Here is an 18,528-nt window from a genome sequence, read left to right as displayed (position 1 = left end):
TCTGCGTGGCTTGGTTAACCTTTTGCATATAACTGCAATTAAGAAGTTTAATGCTGTGTGCTTGCCTGTAGTTTTCACTGCAGACAGCCATCTCTTTCCTGGAGCCTTGTGCCTTTCCGACGAGTCAGACTCATTTCCTAGCCAAGGCAAACGTACCCGTTCCCTGTGTAGCAGACCCTATCCCCACCTGTGGTATCTTTGGCAGATGGTGACCACAATATTTGCGTGCACCTCTTACTTTCATAGCAAATGAGGCTGATGATCTTTTCGGTCTAGGTATGCAGTGGAAAGCAGCATGACACCAAGCAGCCTGAAAAGCCACGTTAAAGCCCTCCAAGCTCCCCCCCCGCTGCCAAAGCGCTCCGTGCTCTTGCTCACATTGAACTCAATTTTTCAAAAAACAGATGCTCCCCAGGAAATATGGGGAGCTGGTTTTACACCCTGAAGGCATGTCCTGGGAAAGCCAGTCCCAGCCGTGCTCAGGGACTTTCTGCTCCGTCCATGTATTTGAAGATTCCCCTCCCTCAGCCCCACCACCGTGGCATCCGAGCGCAGCTTGCATGCCACCATCCTTGTCCCCACTGCATTCTTGTTGGGGGGTGAGGATGCTTCCTGCTCCCTGTTTCAGAGCTGAAGGAGATAATGGCTCGCTGCCTGCGGGAGCCTGGTTGGGGGCTGGCCACCTACCTCTCCCAGCTCCCAGGCAAGCGCTGTAACCGTGGGACGGCTGAGCCCATCAGCTCCCTCCCTGCTCCCCACAGGTCTCACTCACCGGTGCTGCCTGGCTCCAGCCGGCACTGTCCAGGGAGACGTTTTCAGTGGCTTCCTTCATGCTGGCAGTGGAAGGTCTCGCTCCCTGGGGTGGTTTGACTGTCGGCTCTTTGAAAGCTGTGGAAATCCTTCTCCTCTTGGTTTTTGAGCTGGGCCCTTTCCAGGCGCCCTCGCCCCTGCACCCGTTCTCCCGGCGTGCTGCGTCTCTGCAGCTGGTGTGACCCCGCGGGCAGGGAAATATTCCCCTCCTCTGGGACAGTAACAGTTCGGGCTAAAGGTACATCAGATAGCGGCTTCAGCTAATCGCCTATCAGTTGCGCTCAGGAAAAAGGAAGAACAGAGCGCCCCTCTATTTTCTTTCAGGCGCTTTCCCGGGTGGGTGGCGAGCGCCAGGGCAGTGACCTGTGGCGATCCAGGGACAGCGGGGAGCTGCCCCTGCCCGGTGGTGGGGGAGGCATGGTGGTGGCAGCCTCGGGCACCTGGCCAGCAGCCTGAGGGAGGGAGGGAGGGAGGCTGCGGAGCCCCAGCACCGGAGGATGTCCGGCAGAGGGTCTCTCACCCTGGAGAGGAGCGGCGGCGGCGACAGGCAGAGATGGGAGGCGAAGGCCGGGGCACAGCCGTCCGACAGCATCAGTGTCCGGGATGTCTCCTACACCGTCAGGTAAGGCCGGGAAAGCGGCATGGCGAGGGCCTGCCTGCTGGGAGCTGCTCTGACCTCAGGGACCAAGGGGAGAGGGGCTGGGACCACTGGGATGTGGGTTCAGCTCAGTAAAGAAGGAGGGACGTTGCCAGGCCGCCCGCCTCATGGCGCTAGGCCGCCTGCCACGGGGGTAGAGTACATGGCTTGAGGGAGGCCCAGCCAGGCTGTCCTCCAGAGGGTTCACCAGTTCTTCTTCACATGTCTCCGAAGGACATGCTTTAGAGAAGATTTCCAAAGACTGTGCCCATTCCCAGGAAGCCCTCCTGGCAGTCATTCTGAAGAATCTGTTCAGACTTCGTGTTACCTTCCAGATAACGGTGAAGTTTAAAAAGCTAAAGCTGAGGGGAAGGGGAGGAGGGGAGGTGAAATTTTAATTTCTTTCCCCCCAACACTTCAAAATCCTTGCAGGTTTCCATCCCACATGCAAATAGCTACAAACCATTCGCTTGCCTCACACAAAATTTTTAAAACTTCTGTATTTCATCTTTTTTGATGTTTGTTTTTCAAGAGAACGTGTTGGCCCATGGTGGAACATTTCTTTATATCATAAAAAATGGACCCGGCAAATACTTAAAGATGTTTCGTTTCACATAGAGAGTGGCCAGATTATGGGGATTTTAGGAAATTCTGGTAAGTTTTTCCAGTACTTTAAAAGATATAAGATCAGAGTTAATACCAGTGAATTCCACAGTGGCATGAATGTGACTGAGGTCTGTGTTTTAAATAATGAAATTGCAGTTGGTTTTAACTTCCACTTTGTAAAACTCTGGTGCTTGGTTTTCAGAGTTCAGTCTTCTGTCATCTAACTAGCAATTATAACTTTGATAAAAGATAAGGTTACTTCCTAAACCCAAATGTTTCACTATGAAGTGTGAATTTGTATGAATTACATGCTAATTTACACGCATTCTAGGTTTTCCATTTACTTGCCCTTAAACTAGCTGCATTTTCAGGACCTATTATTTTAATGTTATTGAGACAAAAAGCACTTTCTTCTCATACATCTCCATCCAAGTGGGGCTACTGCTCTTGAAATAATAACATTAATCTCATCACATGATTAATCACATGATTAATTTATTTTGTTTGAAAGGATCTGGAAAGACAACACTTCTGGATGCAATATCGGGAAGACTGGGACATAAAGACAACTTCTTTGGTGAAGTGTACGTGAATGGGCGTCAGCTGAAGAGGGAACAGTTTAGAGATTGCTTCTCTTATGTGCCACAGGTATTTTTGTGCACTGTGCTTTCTCTCATGTAAAGAAAGTAAAGTTGCTAGTGTAATGGAGTAATGTAATCCGACTGTGTTTTTACTAGTAAATTTGGTACAAAGCAGTTAGTAAATTGTATGAATGAATGAAGGTTGTGTGAGCAGGGGCAAGATCTTAATTACTACAGGACTAATTGCTTCTTCCTCTTCACCTTTTTTTCCAGAGTGACACTTTGTTAACCTTCCTCACCATACAAGAGTCTCTGACCTACACTGCTTTACTAACTCTTCAGAAATGCTCCAACGACTTCATCAAAAAGAAGGTCTGTATTTTATCATCTTCCACCAGAAAGGCAGACATGATGTCATGTAATACTTTCACCAGCAGCACTTTCCATCCATGGCTGTGTTTTACATTTATAAGGTTTTATAATCTTCATTCTGCAAATGGGGAGAAATCCTTCTACTGAGGAGTAGGACATAAGCTCTCTGGTGCTCCCCGCCTCTGCAAGGGTTTTGTGCTGATGCCCCAGGGAATCACCATTATGTGGGGACAAAACTGTCCCACCCAAAGCTGCAGCAGTTATTACTGCAGGAGATGCTGCTGTTAGTACTAAGGTCATTTTCCCCTCCCCAGCTGGGAAATCCGGTTCCCTGGGGTTTTTAGGGCCATGTGTGCTGGCAAGCCTCATGGACAGCAGGGGTGACTTTGACACTACTCTGGCTCCTGTAGGATGTCTCTCACTAACCAGAACAGCTCTGAAAAGCACTGGTCTAATAAGCTCCCACCTCTGACCTCTTAATCTCTTAATGTCAACTGACTCTAAAATTGTACTCATTTCAGAATACATGAAAATAAAATTTAAAAAATAATAATTGAAATAATATATGAACAATAATCAAATAGAAACGAGACCAGATACCTTTCAACTAGAATGGATGCAGGCAGCATAATAGGAAAGCCATAGCTTAAAATTATGTCTTTTTTTTTTCTTTAATGTTTTCATTTTGCACACACATATCTGGGTTGGACTGTGTTTAGTCTTTCTAAACTGTAATTATTTTTCAGGTAGATGCAGTTATGGCTGAGCTGAGTCTCAGCCACATTGCTGATAAAATAATTGGAAGCCGTATTTTTGTAGGAATTTCTGGGGGTGAGAGACGTCGTGTTTCAATTGCAGCCCAGCTATTACAAGATCCCAGTAAGTACCACTGCATGGATTTTCAAAATAAAACAAACCAGCGTCACTTTGTGCTCCTACCATGGGCCTCCATAAACCACTTTTAAATACAAAAGCTTTTATGTTCTATAATTCAGCAAAAGCTAGTCTAGTAATGACAGAAAAGGATGAGCAATAACTCAGGTCTGCCATTAATCTATTAGTTGATCTTGGAAAGTAGGCAATTTTAAAATCTTACAGCCTGAACATAGGTTTAGACTTGCTTTTATCCATTTTAAGTCTTTCTGGGCTCACCCTTCCTGGGTATGTGCTTAGCTGCAAAGTAAAATTACCGAACAGAAAATCGTTTCTATTTTATTTCAAATCAGGTAAGTATGAAATGTTGGCTGCGGCACATTAATTTATAGTTTTTTGAGCACATTAGAGCCATACATATGCAATCATTGAGCCTTGCAGTGGAGTAGCTACCACTGAGCCATGCATGTATGAGCACCATGTACATTCCAGAGCCAAAAAAATCCTGATGAATGAAAATCAAAGTAGAGTAACTAGAAGGATTAGCTGTGGGAAACAGCACTGTAAATTTTGTCAGTTTTGAGATAGTTTCTTAAAGGTGCCAAAATCATATGGAGTGAATGTATAGCACACATTTATTGGATGCTGGAGTTCTTGTAGCGGTGCAGGTATCCTAGGACTACACTACAGGCAGGAAAGAGCATTTAAATAGCAAAGTGAGGTTTATCACTACTACTGGTGACTCCTGGAGTGTTCATTGGATGTACTTATTGCTCAGTAAGTTCACTAAACTCTATAGTAAACACTATAGTAATTCTGTGTAGATAAACCTATAGAGAAAGCTCTCTTCCCGCCTTATCCTGATCAAGGTTGAACCGCCCTCTTCTGTGCTATGTCTCATCTATATAAAAATAATGGACTTTACTGTAACTTTTACCCTTCAATGTGCAACAAAATAATTTTAAAAATGCAGCAAAAAGCTCCCACCTCTCTCATCTATGAAATTATGTGCTGTATTTTAATAACTCTTAATTTGTTCATGACAAATTCTGTGTGTATATATAGATTTAATTCAGATTATAGCTTCTAGCTAATTATGACAATTATATTTACATGTGTATACATGCTGAAATTTGTCATTATTGTTCTTAGAAGCTGATGCATACATCAAATGGTAATTTTCAGATTTCACCTGAACTTAAAAAAAAAAAAAATTATGCCCTGATCCTGCAGTAGGTTTTTATGTCCTTATTCCTAGTCATTGAAACTGAACCATTGAAGCTAACTAAAACTGAAAAATCACATGATGGCAATATCTATGCATACTCTGCTTTACATGTGGAACTTCACATGTAAAGAAATTTCTATACTATTTGCCAAATTAGCTTCAGAGGCAGAAGGTATAACATTTGCTTCCCATTTATGTGAGTTTTAACTCTATTCCTTGTCATTTCACAGAGGTCATGCTACTTGACGAACCAACGACAGGGCTGGACTGCCTGGCTGCAAACCAGATTGTTTCGCTTCTCTCAGAGCTTGCACACAGAGGCAGGATTGTGATTATTACAATTCACCAGCCTCGCTCAGAACTCTTCAGGGTAAATGATATCTACTCACTATTTGCTTTTTTTACCAGGCTTTTTAGTACCTAGGTTATTTTCAGGATAAAAGTACAAGATCCAGTATAGTTGCCTTCAAAGCCTCTCGTCCTCCCCCCCTGCATAAATACACGCTTGTCTTGAACTTAACAGCTCTGGCCTTCTGCCAGTCACAGGGCTCTTTGGGACACCTACTGCCCTGTGAAAATAGCATGCGTGCTAACTGTGTGCCTGACCTTTGTGTTATGCAGCTACCCAAATCGAAGACACTGGGAGAAGCCATGTAAACTCCCCATGTATGCAGGCACTGTAAAAACTAGAACTTTTTCATCTTTACATATTAATAATTCAGTAACACTTGCAACTTGAGACAGAGAAAGCCACTATTTGGAAAGGAATGGAAAAATTATTTTTTTTGTTTTCCTCTTTCTGTCAAGCGACGTGGGTACACCTTGGTCACGTGGTGGGGTGGGCCTGTCTTGCAGGGCTCGTGTTGGGGAGAGCATTTCTCCCTTCCATTACTGTTTTGCACTTTGCTCTTCTGACACATACACCACCCACCACGTGAATTCAAGGCACCTCTTCCCTGGCTGACTGAATTGGTTGTAAGGGGAGTGACGGTGCTTTTCTGGACTGAAAGCAGTCCTGGTGCCTTGGGAATATGATCGTAGCTGGTGGGAACCCTTCCCTGGCAAATGTTCACATGAAGAGCATTACTGTTACACTCTGTAAGCACTTCATGATAATCCTCCTGACAATTTGGGGATTTTACAGACTGGGGCTATTAAGTGCCAAAGGAAGTCAGTCAGTAAGTGAAGGTGCGTTAGAAGTGAAGTCAGAAGTCCGCAGCTTCCATTTGTGTTTGTGGATTACTCTCTATGCTGCTGTCTCTGACAGTTTTGAGAACCACTAGTTTTAAGAGCTTACAAACATTTCATCTTGTATAACCACCAAGAGGTGCGATACAAAGGACAAACTTCCTTTGACAGAAATATACTCAGGAAGTTTGAATGTGTCAAAACTTTTTCCTGTCAAAGCATTTTTATTATCAAGACAGTAGCTGTACTCAAGAATGAATGTGCTGCTTCTTGGTATGTATTGCTAAGATATTAATTTGCTCCCCACAGTTATTTGACAAAATAGCCATCATGAGCTTTGGAGAGATGGTTTTCTGTGGGAACCCTATGGAAATGATCACGTTTTTTAGTGACTGTGGCTATTCCTGTCCTGAGCAATCAAATCCTTTTGACTTCTATGGTAAGTTTGTCTAAGTTACTTCAGTAAAAATACAGGTTTCCTTTAAACAAGTTGATTTCTTCCCCAAATAAAAGTTTTTTCCAGAGATAGAAAGGTGTTTGATTTCTTCCCCAACTTTGTAATTATTCTCAGCTCACAGAAAAGCGAGAGCTGGGCCAGTGTAAGGGTAGCGCTGAAACACAGCAGAAAGGAGTAAACTACCAAGAAAAAAAGGAATCTCAACTTCATGAAATCTGTGGATTCCTAATGGCATCTCCCTATGGCTGTCCACTGGACGTTGGAAAATCAATTTGATCCCAACACTGTGGGAAGTCCTGTGCTCTTATGGACTATGTGGTGCCAAGCAACTGAAGGCTATTGTTGTCTGGAGGGAAGGATGTAGAATAAATATGGGATGACTGAGGCATCAGTTTCCAGAGGTACTGAGTTTTCGGTTTCCCAAAGTTTGGGGAGTTGCTAATACCAGGGTGAGCTACTGGAGCAGAACATACGGATGCTTCAGGACATGATGATAGCAAGCTGTTGGCAAAAGCTGAAGAGTACTGTTTTACCAATTCAGGATGAAAAAAGCGCCAGCATGAGATTTTGGAAATGAGGCTTAGTTTTGCTGCAGGGCATCTGTGTACCCGATCTGTGCAGACACATGTTTGAAGAACACGTGTATGTGTTTGTGTGTGTATATATATGTACATACGTAGGTGTGTGTGTATATCTATTTATCTTTTTTAATCTAGTATGTAAGCTGATTTCTGATGATACCAGCTGAGCATTAATCAGGGAATTTGACCAATCCAAGAAGCTGTGTTCAGAAACATGGCACATTCAGAGGAGGCAGTGTTTTTCTATTGTCTAGATGGCATCCTAAACTCAAAAAGAAGAGAGGATGGTTGTTGACATGAATCTGGAATGGGATGAAGCTGAAAATACTGGTGTGACAGTGAGGATAATTTTGCCTTTATGAATTTGAATAGTCTTGAAAAGCATAGATGATTTGAGATTTAGAACCACTTTTTTAAAAAGCATGGTAAAGAGAGTACTGCATTCTTCAAATGTCAACCTTTGAATGTGACAAGAAAAGGAAAAAATATAGTTTAGAGCAAAGAATCATCAGAATATTTAGTCTTTGGAAAATTGGTAGTTTATATTTTTTGTGTGATTTAATGATGTGAATGAAGGGACAGATTCTGATATTATTTACACCAACAGCAGAGGAAAATAGATCCTATGTATTGTGTGGATTATATTATTGAAATATCACATGTTGGGTTTATTAAAAAAAAGTAGAAATGCATGGTAGGCATTAGCTATTTGTCTACCTATTAGTCGGTGTTATAATTTTTTAAAAACACACCTGGTTGCCATTTATTTCCTGTGTGACTTCCAGCAAGTCACACTGGCCAAGTTTTAAAAAGTGTGTCTGTTTGTTGTTCATATTTACAAAAGTGGAGACTTCATTTTGGATGTGTTTACCGTTAAAGACAATTCTGCTGAATTCCAGCTTTCGGAACACCAGGGAAGTATTCATAAGCTTAATTCAGGTTTTGAGGACAAATTAAGAAACTTGGACAAGGGCTTCTTTTCTCTTGTTCAATTTGTATTAAGTTGAGCATAACACAGTAAAACTGAAATCTAAGGATGACAGAAACCTTAGGAATAACTGATAAAGGCATCTTATCAGATGTTGAAGAGTAATATTAAAATCTGTAAGAACAGCTATTCCTGTAAGAACAGCTATATCTAGGTCAGGTATAGGTGGATTTATTAGAAAGGAACATTAACTCTGTGAAGTATTTATCTTTCATAAGTTCTATGGCAGTAAGTAATATTTTCTGCCTGCTAGGGGAATTTTGCCTGCTGAACATCCTCTAACTTCACATTAAAACAGAAGTATGTCTGCGAAGGAGGTGGGTTAAACCCGGTACAACAATGCAGTAACAGCTCAAGTACAGGAGAGCAGCATCTCTGCAGCATGAGCTCAGACTAACTGAAAAATAAAGCCCCATGCTTATGGAGGAGCGGGCAGAGAACAAGGGGGAATCTGGGAGCTGTGTCCAAGTATTTACCTGAAAACCTGAGAAATATGTGACCAGAAAACGATCTCTTCATCCTCATCAGTGTTCATCCTCAGCTGGTGCTCTGTCTTGCTCTTGGCAGCAGTAGTGCTTCACCAGTGGCGCAGCTCTGTGCCGTGCACGGAAAACGCTAAAGGTCTGACCAGCACACCACGCAGTCCTTGCATTTCCAGATAAAGGACTCGAACTTCAGGGTCCTACAGAGGCCACAAAACACAGAGAGGTGTTGTGGCTGCACAGTTACTCATTCATGCTGCTTCTAACGGAAGGGAGGAGTAAAAGAAACCTTGAATACTTTCAGTGGACTTTTTCTTTTCTGCAGGTTTTAGGATAGACAAGGAAAGGTTAGTTGAAAAAGGGGAAGAGGTAAGAAGGGAAAGTGATTGTGCATATAGTAAACATTTTGTAAATTTACAGTGGATCTGACATCTGTGGACACCCGAAGCAAGGAACGTGAACTCGAAACCTACAGTAGGGTTCAGGTAATTGTATCAGCCTACAAAAACTCGGAGATCTTTAGCAAAGTACTGGCAGCCATTGAAAGAACAAAGTGTATGAAAGAGCTGCCACCAATACCATTCAAAAACAAAGACTCACCCAGTGCCTTTTACCAATTATGGATTCTTTTACGGTAAGACTTTTTTTTTTTCTTTCCTTTTTTTAAACAAAATCTTTTTTTTTTTTATTATCTACTAGTCTCTCAGGTTTCCCCCCCCATATATGTATATGCACTTTCTTGGTTTTTTGGTCTACCACTGTACTTGTCACTGTCTTTTTTTTTAATATCCCTCTTTGTGGACATCACGTGTGTAAGAATTGTTCAAAACTAAATACCCTACCAACATGTGGTCAGTCATAGCTAACAAGTATATTGTTATTGTTTTGTTTCATTATAAGGAGGACAACAAGAAACTTCTCCAGAGATAAGATGGGCATCATCATGCGTCTCCTCCAGAATCTGTTATTTGGCTTGTTTGTAGCATTTTTCCTTCTCAGACTAAGGAATGACCTGGTAAAAGGAGCTGTGCAGGACCGTGTGGGGCTTGTCTACCAGTGCGTGAGTGCGCCACCCTACACAGGGATGCTCAACGCTGTTGCCCTTTGTGAGTTTCTGTCCTGTATTATACACAGCAGCAGCTATTGCTGCCACTATAAATAAGTGTAAATAAGAAAGTCTTTTTTGAAGGTAGTCATTTAAAGGATCTTAACAGTTTTAGGTAATGTCAGAGCTGATATAGAAGCGTGAAATTCAAAGGTGAAGCAACAGGAAGCTTAGCAGCACAGAAGATTAGCCTGTCAGAGAGGCTCCAAGTTACCTGCGCATAGTGAAGGAATATGCCCTGAACCCTGTCTCTCCCTTTTACAGCTGGCCTGTGTATGGAGCCTTTATTCTGAACTGTGCAAGAACCCTTAGCTTGCCTACGTGTAGCATTATAAAGGCAGGACAAAGTCTAAGTCTGTAGTTAACATCATAAGTGATATCAAAATCAAAGACATGGAAACGATGGAAGTACAAAACAGCTTTGACAACAATTAACCATAATTAGATTTAAGAGTATTACATGATGATTATATTTTTCTGAGGGCATTTCTCTTACAGCTGCCATACCAAGACCAATAGTAGTTTCTATTTACAGCCCTAAAAACTGTTCTGCTCATGCAGGAAACGTATGCTGTGGTCATTACCTTGAGATCAGAGCACCTCAAGAAATTATCCTGAGACGGCAGGTTTTTTCATGTCTTTAATTTGTATCTGCAAAAAGAGAAGGCTATCCTGTGTGCTGCCCAGTTTAGGCCCAGGCTTCTTTCATTAAGCTTATCAAATTTTGCAATCTGTAGGGAGCATGTTTTGAGTTTATAGTGGGAGAAAAGTGGTCAGACTGGTTCATACAGAACGTTTCCGATATATTCTCAAAGTTGTCTCTGTGCTTCAGGTCATTTTTGCTCACAATAAGTCTTGGTCTCCTTATTAAATGGTGATTTAATTTATTTCTTCTATGTTTAATCCAGTCCCACCTTTACGTGCTATCAGTGACCAGGAAAGTAAAGATGGCTTGTACAAGAAGTGGCAAATGCTTTTAGCTTATATAGTACATTTCCTGCCCTTCAGTGTCATCAGCGTGGCAATTTTCAGCACCTTTATATACTGGTAAGCACTTGTACCATCTATTGGATTGTTATTTTTTTTTGTTATCAGTTTCAATTCCCATGTCAGCAACAGGCCTCCTGGCATGTCTTCCTGCTATCGTCTCTCAGAATTATTCCAGAGAAAGCTTAAGGGAAGACGACACAGTTTTAACACTTCTCTTTCAGGCAGGGTTAAAACACTGAGTAAGTTACCAGTTCTCTAGGTAACTTGGGAAATTTTAATGGGCCTGGGATGTGGATCATTCTTGTATCACACCAAAAGCAGGAAGTGCCATTTTACATTACATTTAGAAAGATAGGAAATAAGAGGGGAAAAGTGAGGAAGACAACAGAAGGTATGTGAAAATAACAGCTTCATGTTAGCTTCATGTTTCCCAGGACGTTTGGGGTGTAGCTACAGCATATGGAAGTGATGAGGTCTGGATCTCTGTCTTCCATGCTCCAGAGAAAAGTGGATTTCTGAGAGTGGGAGAAGGGGTTTGATTGTAAAGCTTGCTTTTCCCTCCACAGTACACTAATTTCCTCACATCATTGTGAAGTAGTACCTCAGAACAGAATGATGAAATATTTCATCTGGATGTTGCCTTATCTGTCATATAAGTCCGATCTTTGTTCCATTGATTTCTCATCTTCAACAGCGTCCATAGCTGCTTATGTAAGCTAATAGCAAAGTAATAAGGATCAATTTCTGTCCTTCAATCTTCTGGTTTTTTGTTTTCCTAATTATGAAAGGAGAGGTGTGTAGTGCACTAAAGTTAATTTTTGTTTTCATGTGACAGTTGATAGTAAAGTGGCAATCAGATGGCAGTCTACAGTAAAATGTGCACAAATGAATAGCAGGCTTGGTTTGTGTTCTGGATGCATGTTCTCTGGTTAGCTGTTGAGAAATCATAAGTGGCTAGACCCTTGTAAAAGAGAGAAAGTGCGGGAGCTGTTCTGCTGTAGCTGTGCATGTTAGTGCTCTTACTCTGTAATAAGATGGCCCTGGGCATTTTGAAAATGGATGAAGTAAAACCACACCAAATCACTTGGACTACTATGTTTGGAAAGCAGCTTTTCAGGCTCAGTGAGGGAAAGTTTGTGGAGGTCCTGAAGATCCTGAGCTGATGTTTGTCACTCCTTAATGAACAGGAAATTTGCACGGGCAGAGACTTTGCCCTTGTGCTTTGGTAGCTTCAAACACAATCAACAATATAGAGTGTGGTTGTGGTTAATGGGTAATATTTACAGATATTAGTGTCTGCATATCGTTGCTATCCTGTGGTTGTTTGAAAGCCATCAGTGATGCGTCAGAGTGATTTTATAGTGCCCTTAGACCTCTTAGGGCAAGCAGTTTCTCTATGAAATTTTGAAGATTGTATCTGTGCAGGACTAAACTTTTCTGGATGGACTAACTTTTGGAAAGGCTTTGATAGCCTTTGGTATGATGTTTTACAAGCCATTTCTCTCAGCATTTGTGTTTGTAAGGTCAGACAGACCCAAACTCTTACCTGTTCAGAAACAGGGCAGCTCTGGCCAAGAACAAACATAGCCACTTTTGCAATCAAGTAAATATACTCTGTTTATGCAGATTTTCCTAGCTAAAGATACCCCTGGCAAATGTTCTAACAGTTTATATTATCCTGCCAGTCTGTTGCTGTAATATTCTCCCTTCTGAGAGAATATATTTCTTCTCTCTTAGGTTTTCTTCTCTTTCTATTCCTACCCCAGATTTACGACAGTAGTCTGTATCTACATAGTTCTGTGTAAAGTATTAGAGCACTTCAGAGAAGGTGATATTTTTAGGCTAGGACTTTGGAGAGCTGTTCCTTCTGCACCAATCTGTGATTAATGGTTGTTAAATACCTGCTAGCTTGTTGAATGTTTAATACTAGAAAAGTTAATGTTCAGCCATCTATTTATAATAGAAATTATTTTGGTATTACATGTAAAAAATGCTACAGGAAACCTGAAAGAAAATTAATACTTCTATTTTAAGACCATGTTCAAACATGGTGGCTTAAAAAAAAGACACAGGGCCTTGCATTGAGCAATGAAAAAGGAAAAAAAAACATTGAATAGCTAAGCAAAGCATGCAGTCTGTACCTAGCGTGAGGCAATTTTGGTATGGAGTATTTTGGAAAAAGTAGCTTGTCACCATGTAAGAAAAGGTTTTGTCATCTGTCATATACATTATAAGGCTGACTTAAGTTTGCCAAGAAATTGCCGGCCTTTCTTAACTTTTAATATTTAGTACAGGGTAGGGGGGGTGACTTTTATCCTTAAGTTGATAGGGAAAAGCTGGAAACAGTGTGTTGTATTAAAGAGTACAGGAGTGTAGAGGAAATTGCATTTGGATTAATTACATGGGTGGTGAATTCAATTAGCCTTCCATTTAATTGAGTATATTCATTTTTACATTTGCATGCACAGTATCAGAAGTGCAAAATTCCATCTATTAATTATCTGCATAAAGATGTTCTTTAAACATGTGACTTACATAAATAACTCCTACTGCATAGACCCTCAAAGGAGAAGGATGTTAGTTTAAGCGATTCTAAAAGCCATGGTGGTTATCATGAAACAACACGTATTTCTACCACAATTGCATCTTTACATAACTCTCTTTAATCTAGGTGGAGAAAACCTAATATATCTGCACTTATGTCACGATATTAAGTGGTTGTTCTTTATGTTAAGGCTCCAAACAACATACTTAGTGTTAAGACATAAATTGTTCACTTAATGAGCTGTAATTAAAAAAAAAAAAAAAAATTAAAATCTGTGGTCCAAGTTTAGTACCAAAACACTGTTTTGTCAATGTTCTTTTGCTCATTTTTGTACAGGACTGCAGGGTTGTATCCTGATGCTTCCAGATTTGGGATTTTCTTTGCTGTTGTCTTAGCATCTCATATAATTGGTGAACTGCTAACACTTGTTATACTCGGTGTAGTTCAAAACCCAAATATAGTCCAAAGTGGAGTGGTGCTACTTAATTCAGCAGGTGTGATAGTGGGAACTGGACTAGTAAGGTAGGAAAAAGTTTTATTTCGTTATGGTGTTATTGTTAAAATAATCTGCCTATAGAAGAGTGTCATGAAGAGATGATGTTGCAGAAGCACAATAATGCACAGGTAGCAATGGAAACAAAGTGCAGCTGTTATCCTTCAGAGGTAGAAATACCTAACAATGTTAGACCTTGTACTAAACACACAAACCAGACACTTAATAACTTTAGATATCAACAAAGATATTAACTTTTTTCACTTTTTTCAAATAAATTAAAGAAAACCCTGAGCAATTACTATTTATCAGCTCAGCTGAATTTTTACTTATGCCAACATTATGATGTCAAATGCTGTCCTTATTAAAGGAGCCTACCAAAAAAAAGTTCTTAAAATTTTTACTAACTGCTGGAACTTATCAGACTAGGAATGATGGTATTATAAAAAAAGTTGGTCTCAAATATCCTATTAGTGTTATTCTCCAGTTTAGCCATTAAATTTTTCAGACATTTTTTCTACCTGTGCAGACTGAACTACATGAATATAATAAATTAAAAAGTACTGTAGGAAATATGTAGGAAAATTATGATCCACTTTCTCTATTACTGTGCAAATAAATGTTTTTGCGTTGTAACTGCACAAACTTTGAACAGTTTCCCTCTGCTACTTGTCAATACTGAAATTACTATTTTTTGAGAAACATCATAATAAATTATTGTCAAAAAAAGTTTTCTTGACATGTTGAGCAAATAGGATATACTCACCTGAGATCTTTCCAGTGAAAATGAATTAAGCCTAATGAAAGGTGATGTCAAGTTGTCCTCAAGCAAAGCATACAAGTCTTCACAAAGCTGATGATGCTTTGTCTCTTCAAAGTAGATCTCAGCTAATACTTGTTTATCAAATAAAACTAAGTTCATATCTAATTAATTTGGTCCCTACCTAATCTCAGAAAGATGTATGTTTGTAGTGACAAGAAAGTTATTCCTGCTACCATCGTCTAATGCCTTCATGATAACTTTTAAAAAGCATTATAGTGGTTTCTAACCCTATTTTACAGTAGAGCCATTGCTAATTAATATTGTGAATTTCTTTGATGATTAAACTTCATAGGCAATGAAGGATATTAAAAATAGCATTGACACTTGGATTGCTGTTTTTTCTGTTGATTTATTTAATTATAAAGTCTTACAGTATTTCAGGTGCAGAAATTACCCAGTCTTGTTGAATAATGCTATCTGAAAATTTTCATATTGTTTCTCTTCTCATTCTTCTTTGCTTCATTTTTGTACTGTTGTTATTGTTCCAATGAATTGCTGTTCAGCCTTTTTTAGTTTTGAAGATGGGGGCGTAGGGGGTTCTTATTTTGGAAGCAACACGTTTTTGCAACTGAGGTTTATATTGGGTCTTGTCATGTTCAGATTATCACTGCAATGTGAATAGCAAACAACTTCATAGGATTATTTGTGACTGCCCAGAAACAAGTCAGGGCTAAATATTATGACTGTGTACCAAAGTCAGAGACAGCCTTCATGGGTGTTTCTTCATTTAGCACTAAAATGGACTTTATATTTGAAAACTCTACAGGTACAGCCGAGAACTGTTTCTGTAACAGGCTATGACCAAAGATGAGAGCTTGTTTTAATTTGGGGTACATGCGGCTCTTGGAATGTAGCAAAAGTCAATTTAACATCTCTGTTTCTTTAAGGACCATCGAAGAAATGCCGACACCTTTTAAAATTCTCAGTTATCTTACCTTTCAAAAATACAGCAGTGAGGTTCTTATAGTCAATGAATTTTATGGCTTAAACTTCACATGTGGTAAGTGTTCAAAAAAAAAAATAGGCCTTTAACTCCACTGTAAATAATTTTAATGAGATGTCAATGCTTATTTTCCTTCTACATACAATAAAGGTATCTTGATAAGTTAAAAATAACTTGTGAGTTGTTAAAAAAAGCTTATTAATTAGTAAAGACTTACTATAACACCATATCAGCTAGCTAGACAAAAGTTTGACTCTTTTTATTTTTCCCAACCATTTCTCATTCTTTCAGTTTTCCATCTTTCTCTCCTTCATCTGGTCTTTTATCCCCTCTTTGGGAAGGGAAACTTTGCAGCCTGCGATATGCTTATCAGAGCAGTGTTACACAAATAGAAGATCAATAGCATTGCACAATGTGAGATCAAACATCAGTGCAGGGAGCACTGACAGGTAACACCTGACCAGATGTTTCCTCTCATACTAGTGAGGCTTCAGTTCAAATATGTTACCATGGCATATACTGAGCAGCTTGGATCTGTCAGGCTGTGAGCCAGGCCACTGGCAAAACAAGAGAATCAGTCAGGTTGGCAGGGTTAGCAACTAACAGACATCAATGGTGGTAAAACTTACAGCTTTGGACCTACCCTAAGAAATTTTGGGCTTTGTAGCCAGGTGTCTGTGCTCCTCTCCAAGGCTATATATTCTTTATCCATTAATCTCTCCTGTCCCTCTTTATTAAGAGCATAGATGGCAAATGTTAGAAAATGAATCCATGACTTTGGTAGTAATCATAAACAGCTGATTTTTAACGTGCCCTTCAGACAGTCTGTTTCTTGAATCTTGGAAACACTCAACAAATATGAATTCTGTAAGTCTACCACATTGGGCAACTTGCTTCTTAAGGTCCCTCCAGATAACGTGTCTGAAAAGCCATAAATCTTCTTTTGTGTGGCATGAACAAAACAGAAAGCTCCTACTGACCTTTTCTTCTTCTCTTTGAAAAATATGGCATAGATTAACTGCAGAACCATATGGCTTGTCTGTTCTTATTCCAAAACGATGGGAAATACTGCTGTGGGTATAGTTCATGATTAAAATACTGTTAGGGCTAGGTGTATTAAATGCATGAGCTAGATACTGAAGCCTGACTTTTAATTTTAGTGATTCACCTACTTAAGAAATGATTTTTTTCTTTTGACAGGTGCATCCAACAGTTCCACTGCAAGTAATGCTGCATGTATTCTCTCTCATGGCATTCAGTTCATTGAAAAAAACTTTCCTGGTGCATTGTCCCGGTTCACAATCGATTTCTTAATACTCTATGCTTTTCTACCAGGACTTGCCATTATAGCAATTCTGAGCTTCAAAATAAGAGAGAGAATTATTGGCAGGCAATAAAAAAGTAGCAGCGCTAACAATGTCTAATAATACACTTTTAACTTGATTATGGCTGAAGGCTTACATTGATGGATTTCAGATAGAATTTAAGTGATTATACATGTAGAAACACATTCATTTTCCCATGTTTGTTTCTAACTGGGTGTTTTCCATCTTGAAAGACAACGTTCTCTTAAGAGTGTGAATGTCTTCCTGCTACTGGTATTCCCACCCCACTCCCAAATCAGCCACAATCAACGGTATTACATGTTTTTAAAGACTTTTTGAATTTAATTTAGTCAGCTGTTGCTGTCAATTTTTAACAGTGTAGTGATGGTGCTCTAATTTTTTTCACACTATTTTTGTTTTTACCCATTACCATTAATAAGCAGAGAGGTATAAGAGCTAGTAAATCTTGTATTTTAACTCCTATGCTTTGTTTTGATACCATTTGGGGGATTTGTAGAAACACAACAAACCAAATACATGTAAATAAAGACAGAATCAAGAAATCACTCCACTTTAATCTTATGCATACTTTACAGCCAATGAGTACAGGATCTTTAAGCAGTATGAAAGTTACCTAACTTGGTTTTCTCTTGTAAATGATGGTAAATCACAGAAGACAATTATGTTATTTATATCTGTTCCTTCTTTTCATTATCAAGTTCTAAATCTTGTCTTGGAAGCAGTCTATGAATTACTAGAACAATTTTTTTTTGTTAATAAAATGTCAATTTAACCAGGGAAAAAAAAAGTTGTTGCTAGTTCTTGGAAGCGATGTAGTTTGCATCTTTGGAAATTATTCTCATGAGCTCAGAAACACCCCAAAGAGTCTAATTTAACCATTTAATCAATATAAATACCTCTGAAAATTGAAAGCCTAACAGACACAGAATTCCTACATTTTATTACTTACTTTGCATGTTCAGTGAAGAAATTATTTATTAGAGAGCGATAGCTAGAGATTTCTTTGAGGAGGTAAGTATATTTGTATCTTAAAATTCCATATTATTCGTTTAATTTGATAGCTTTGAGATGATGCAGTTTGTAATGAAGAATTTGAAATCCTCGACTTAATGCAAGTTCTCCACTTAAGCATGAGGCCAAGATGTTTTTTTTAATATCTTCATGTATAATATTCTAAGATACAAATGCATCAGAAAAACATTCGATGAACATATATGTTAAAAAATAACATATAACTTTAAAGAGTTGGAAGGATACCGCATTAGTTTGTCTTTCCCATTTTTATGTGCATGTAGGGTTGTTTGTCAGGGAACATTCTTACAATCTAGTCTGCCAAGTGACTACTCAGACATTTATTCTCTAGCAACAAGTCTGCTCTCAAGAGACACCTCCAGCTTTAATCTAGATCTTGTCTTGCATATTCTCAAAACACTCAGGCCATCTCATAATAGTGAGGATGTCTGTGGAAAAAAAGCCATAT

At 39.5% G+C, this 18,528-nt stretch overlaps 2 protein-coding genes across 2 annotated transcripts in view; one reads left to right on the top strand and one right to left on the bottom strand.

The window, feature by feature from the left end:
• The window catches only part of LOC309669768 (ATP-binding cassette sub-family G member 8-like), a gene marked incomplete at its 3' end in the record, with an annotated part of 51,961 nt that overhangs the window by 12,845 nt on the left and 20,588 nt on the right, over positions 1-18,528 (bottom strand). The gene's annotated exons all lie outside the window — the stretch shown is intronic.
• ABCG5 (ATP binding cassette subfamily G member 5) lies at positions 1,308-17,099 on the top strand (the record flags this gene model as incomplete). Its single annotated transcript, XM_082481478.1, has 13 exons — positions 1,308-1,432; positions 1,980-2,101; positions 2,565-2,701; positions 2,908-3,010; positions 3,757-3,885; positions 5,338-5,477; positions 6,605-6,734; positions 9,224-9,437; positions 9,704-9,909; positions 10,817-10,955; positions 13,780-13,965; positions 15,647-15,759; positions 16,903-17,099. 13 exons carry the CDS (start codon positions 1,308-1,310, stop codon positions 17,097-17,099), a joined length of 1,941 nt encoding a protein of 646 aa, XP_082337604.1.

Source organism: Vanellus vanellus (genome assembly GCF_965231255.1).
Source record: "Vanellus vanellus genome assembly, chromosome: 3".
Taxonomy (NCBI): domain Eukaryota; kingdom Metazoa; phylum Chordata; class Aves; order Charadriiformes; family Charadriidae; genus Vanellus; species Vanellus vanellus.
Note: the sequence above shows the minus strand (reverse complement) of the source record. Positions and strands in the feature narration are given on the sequence as shown.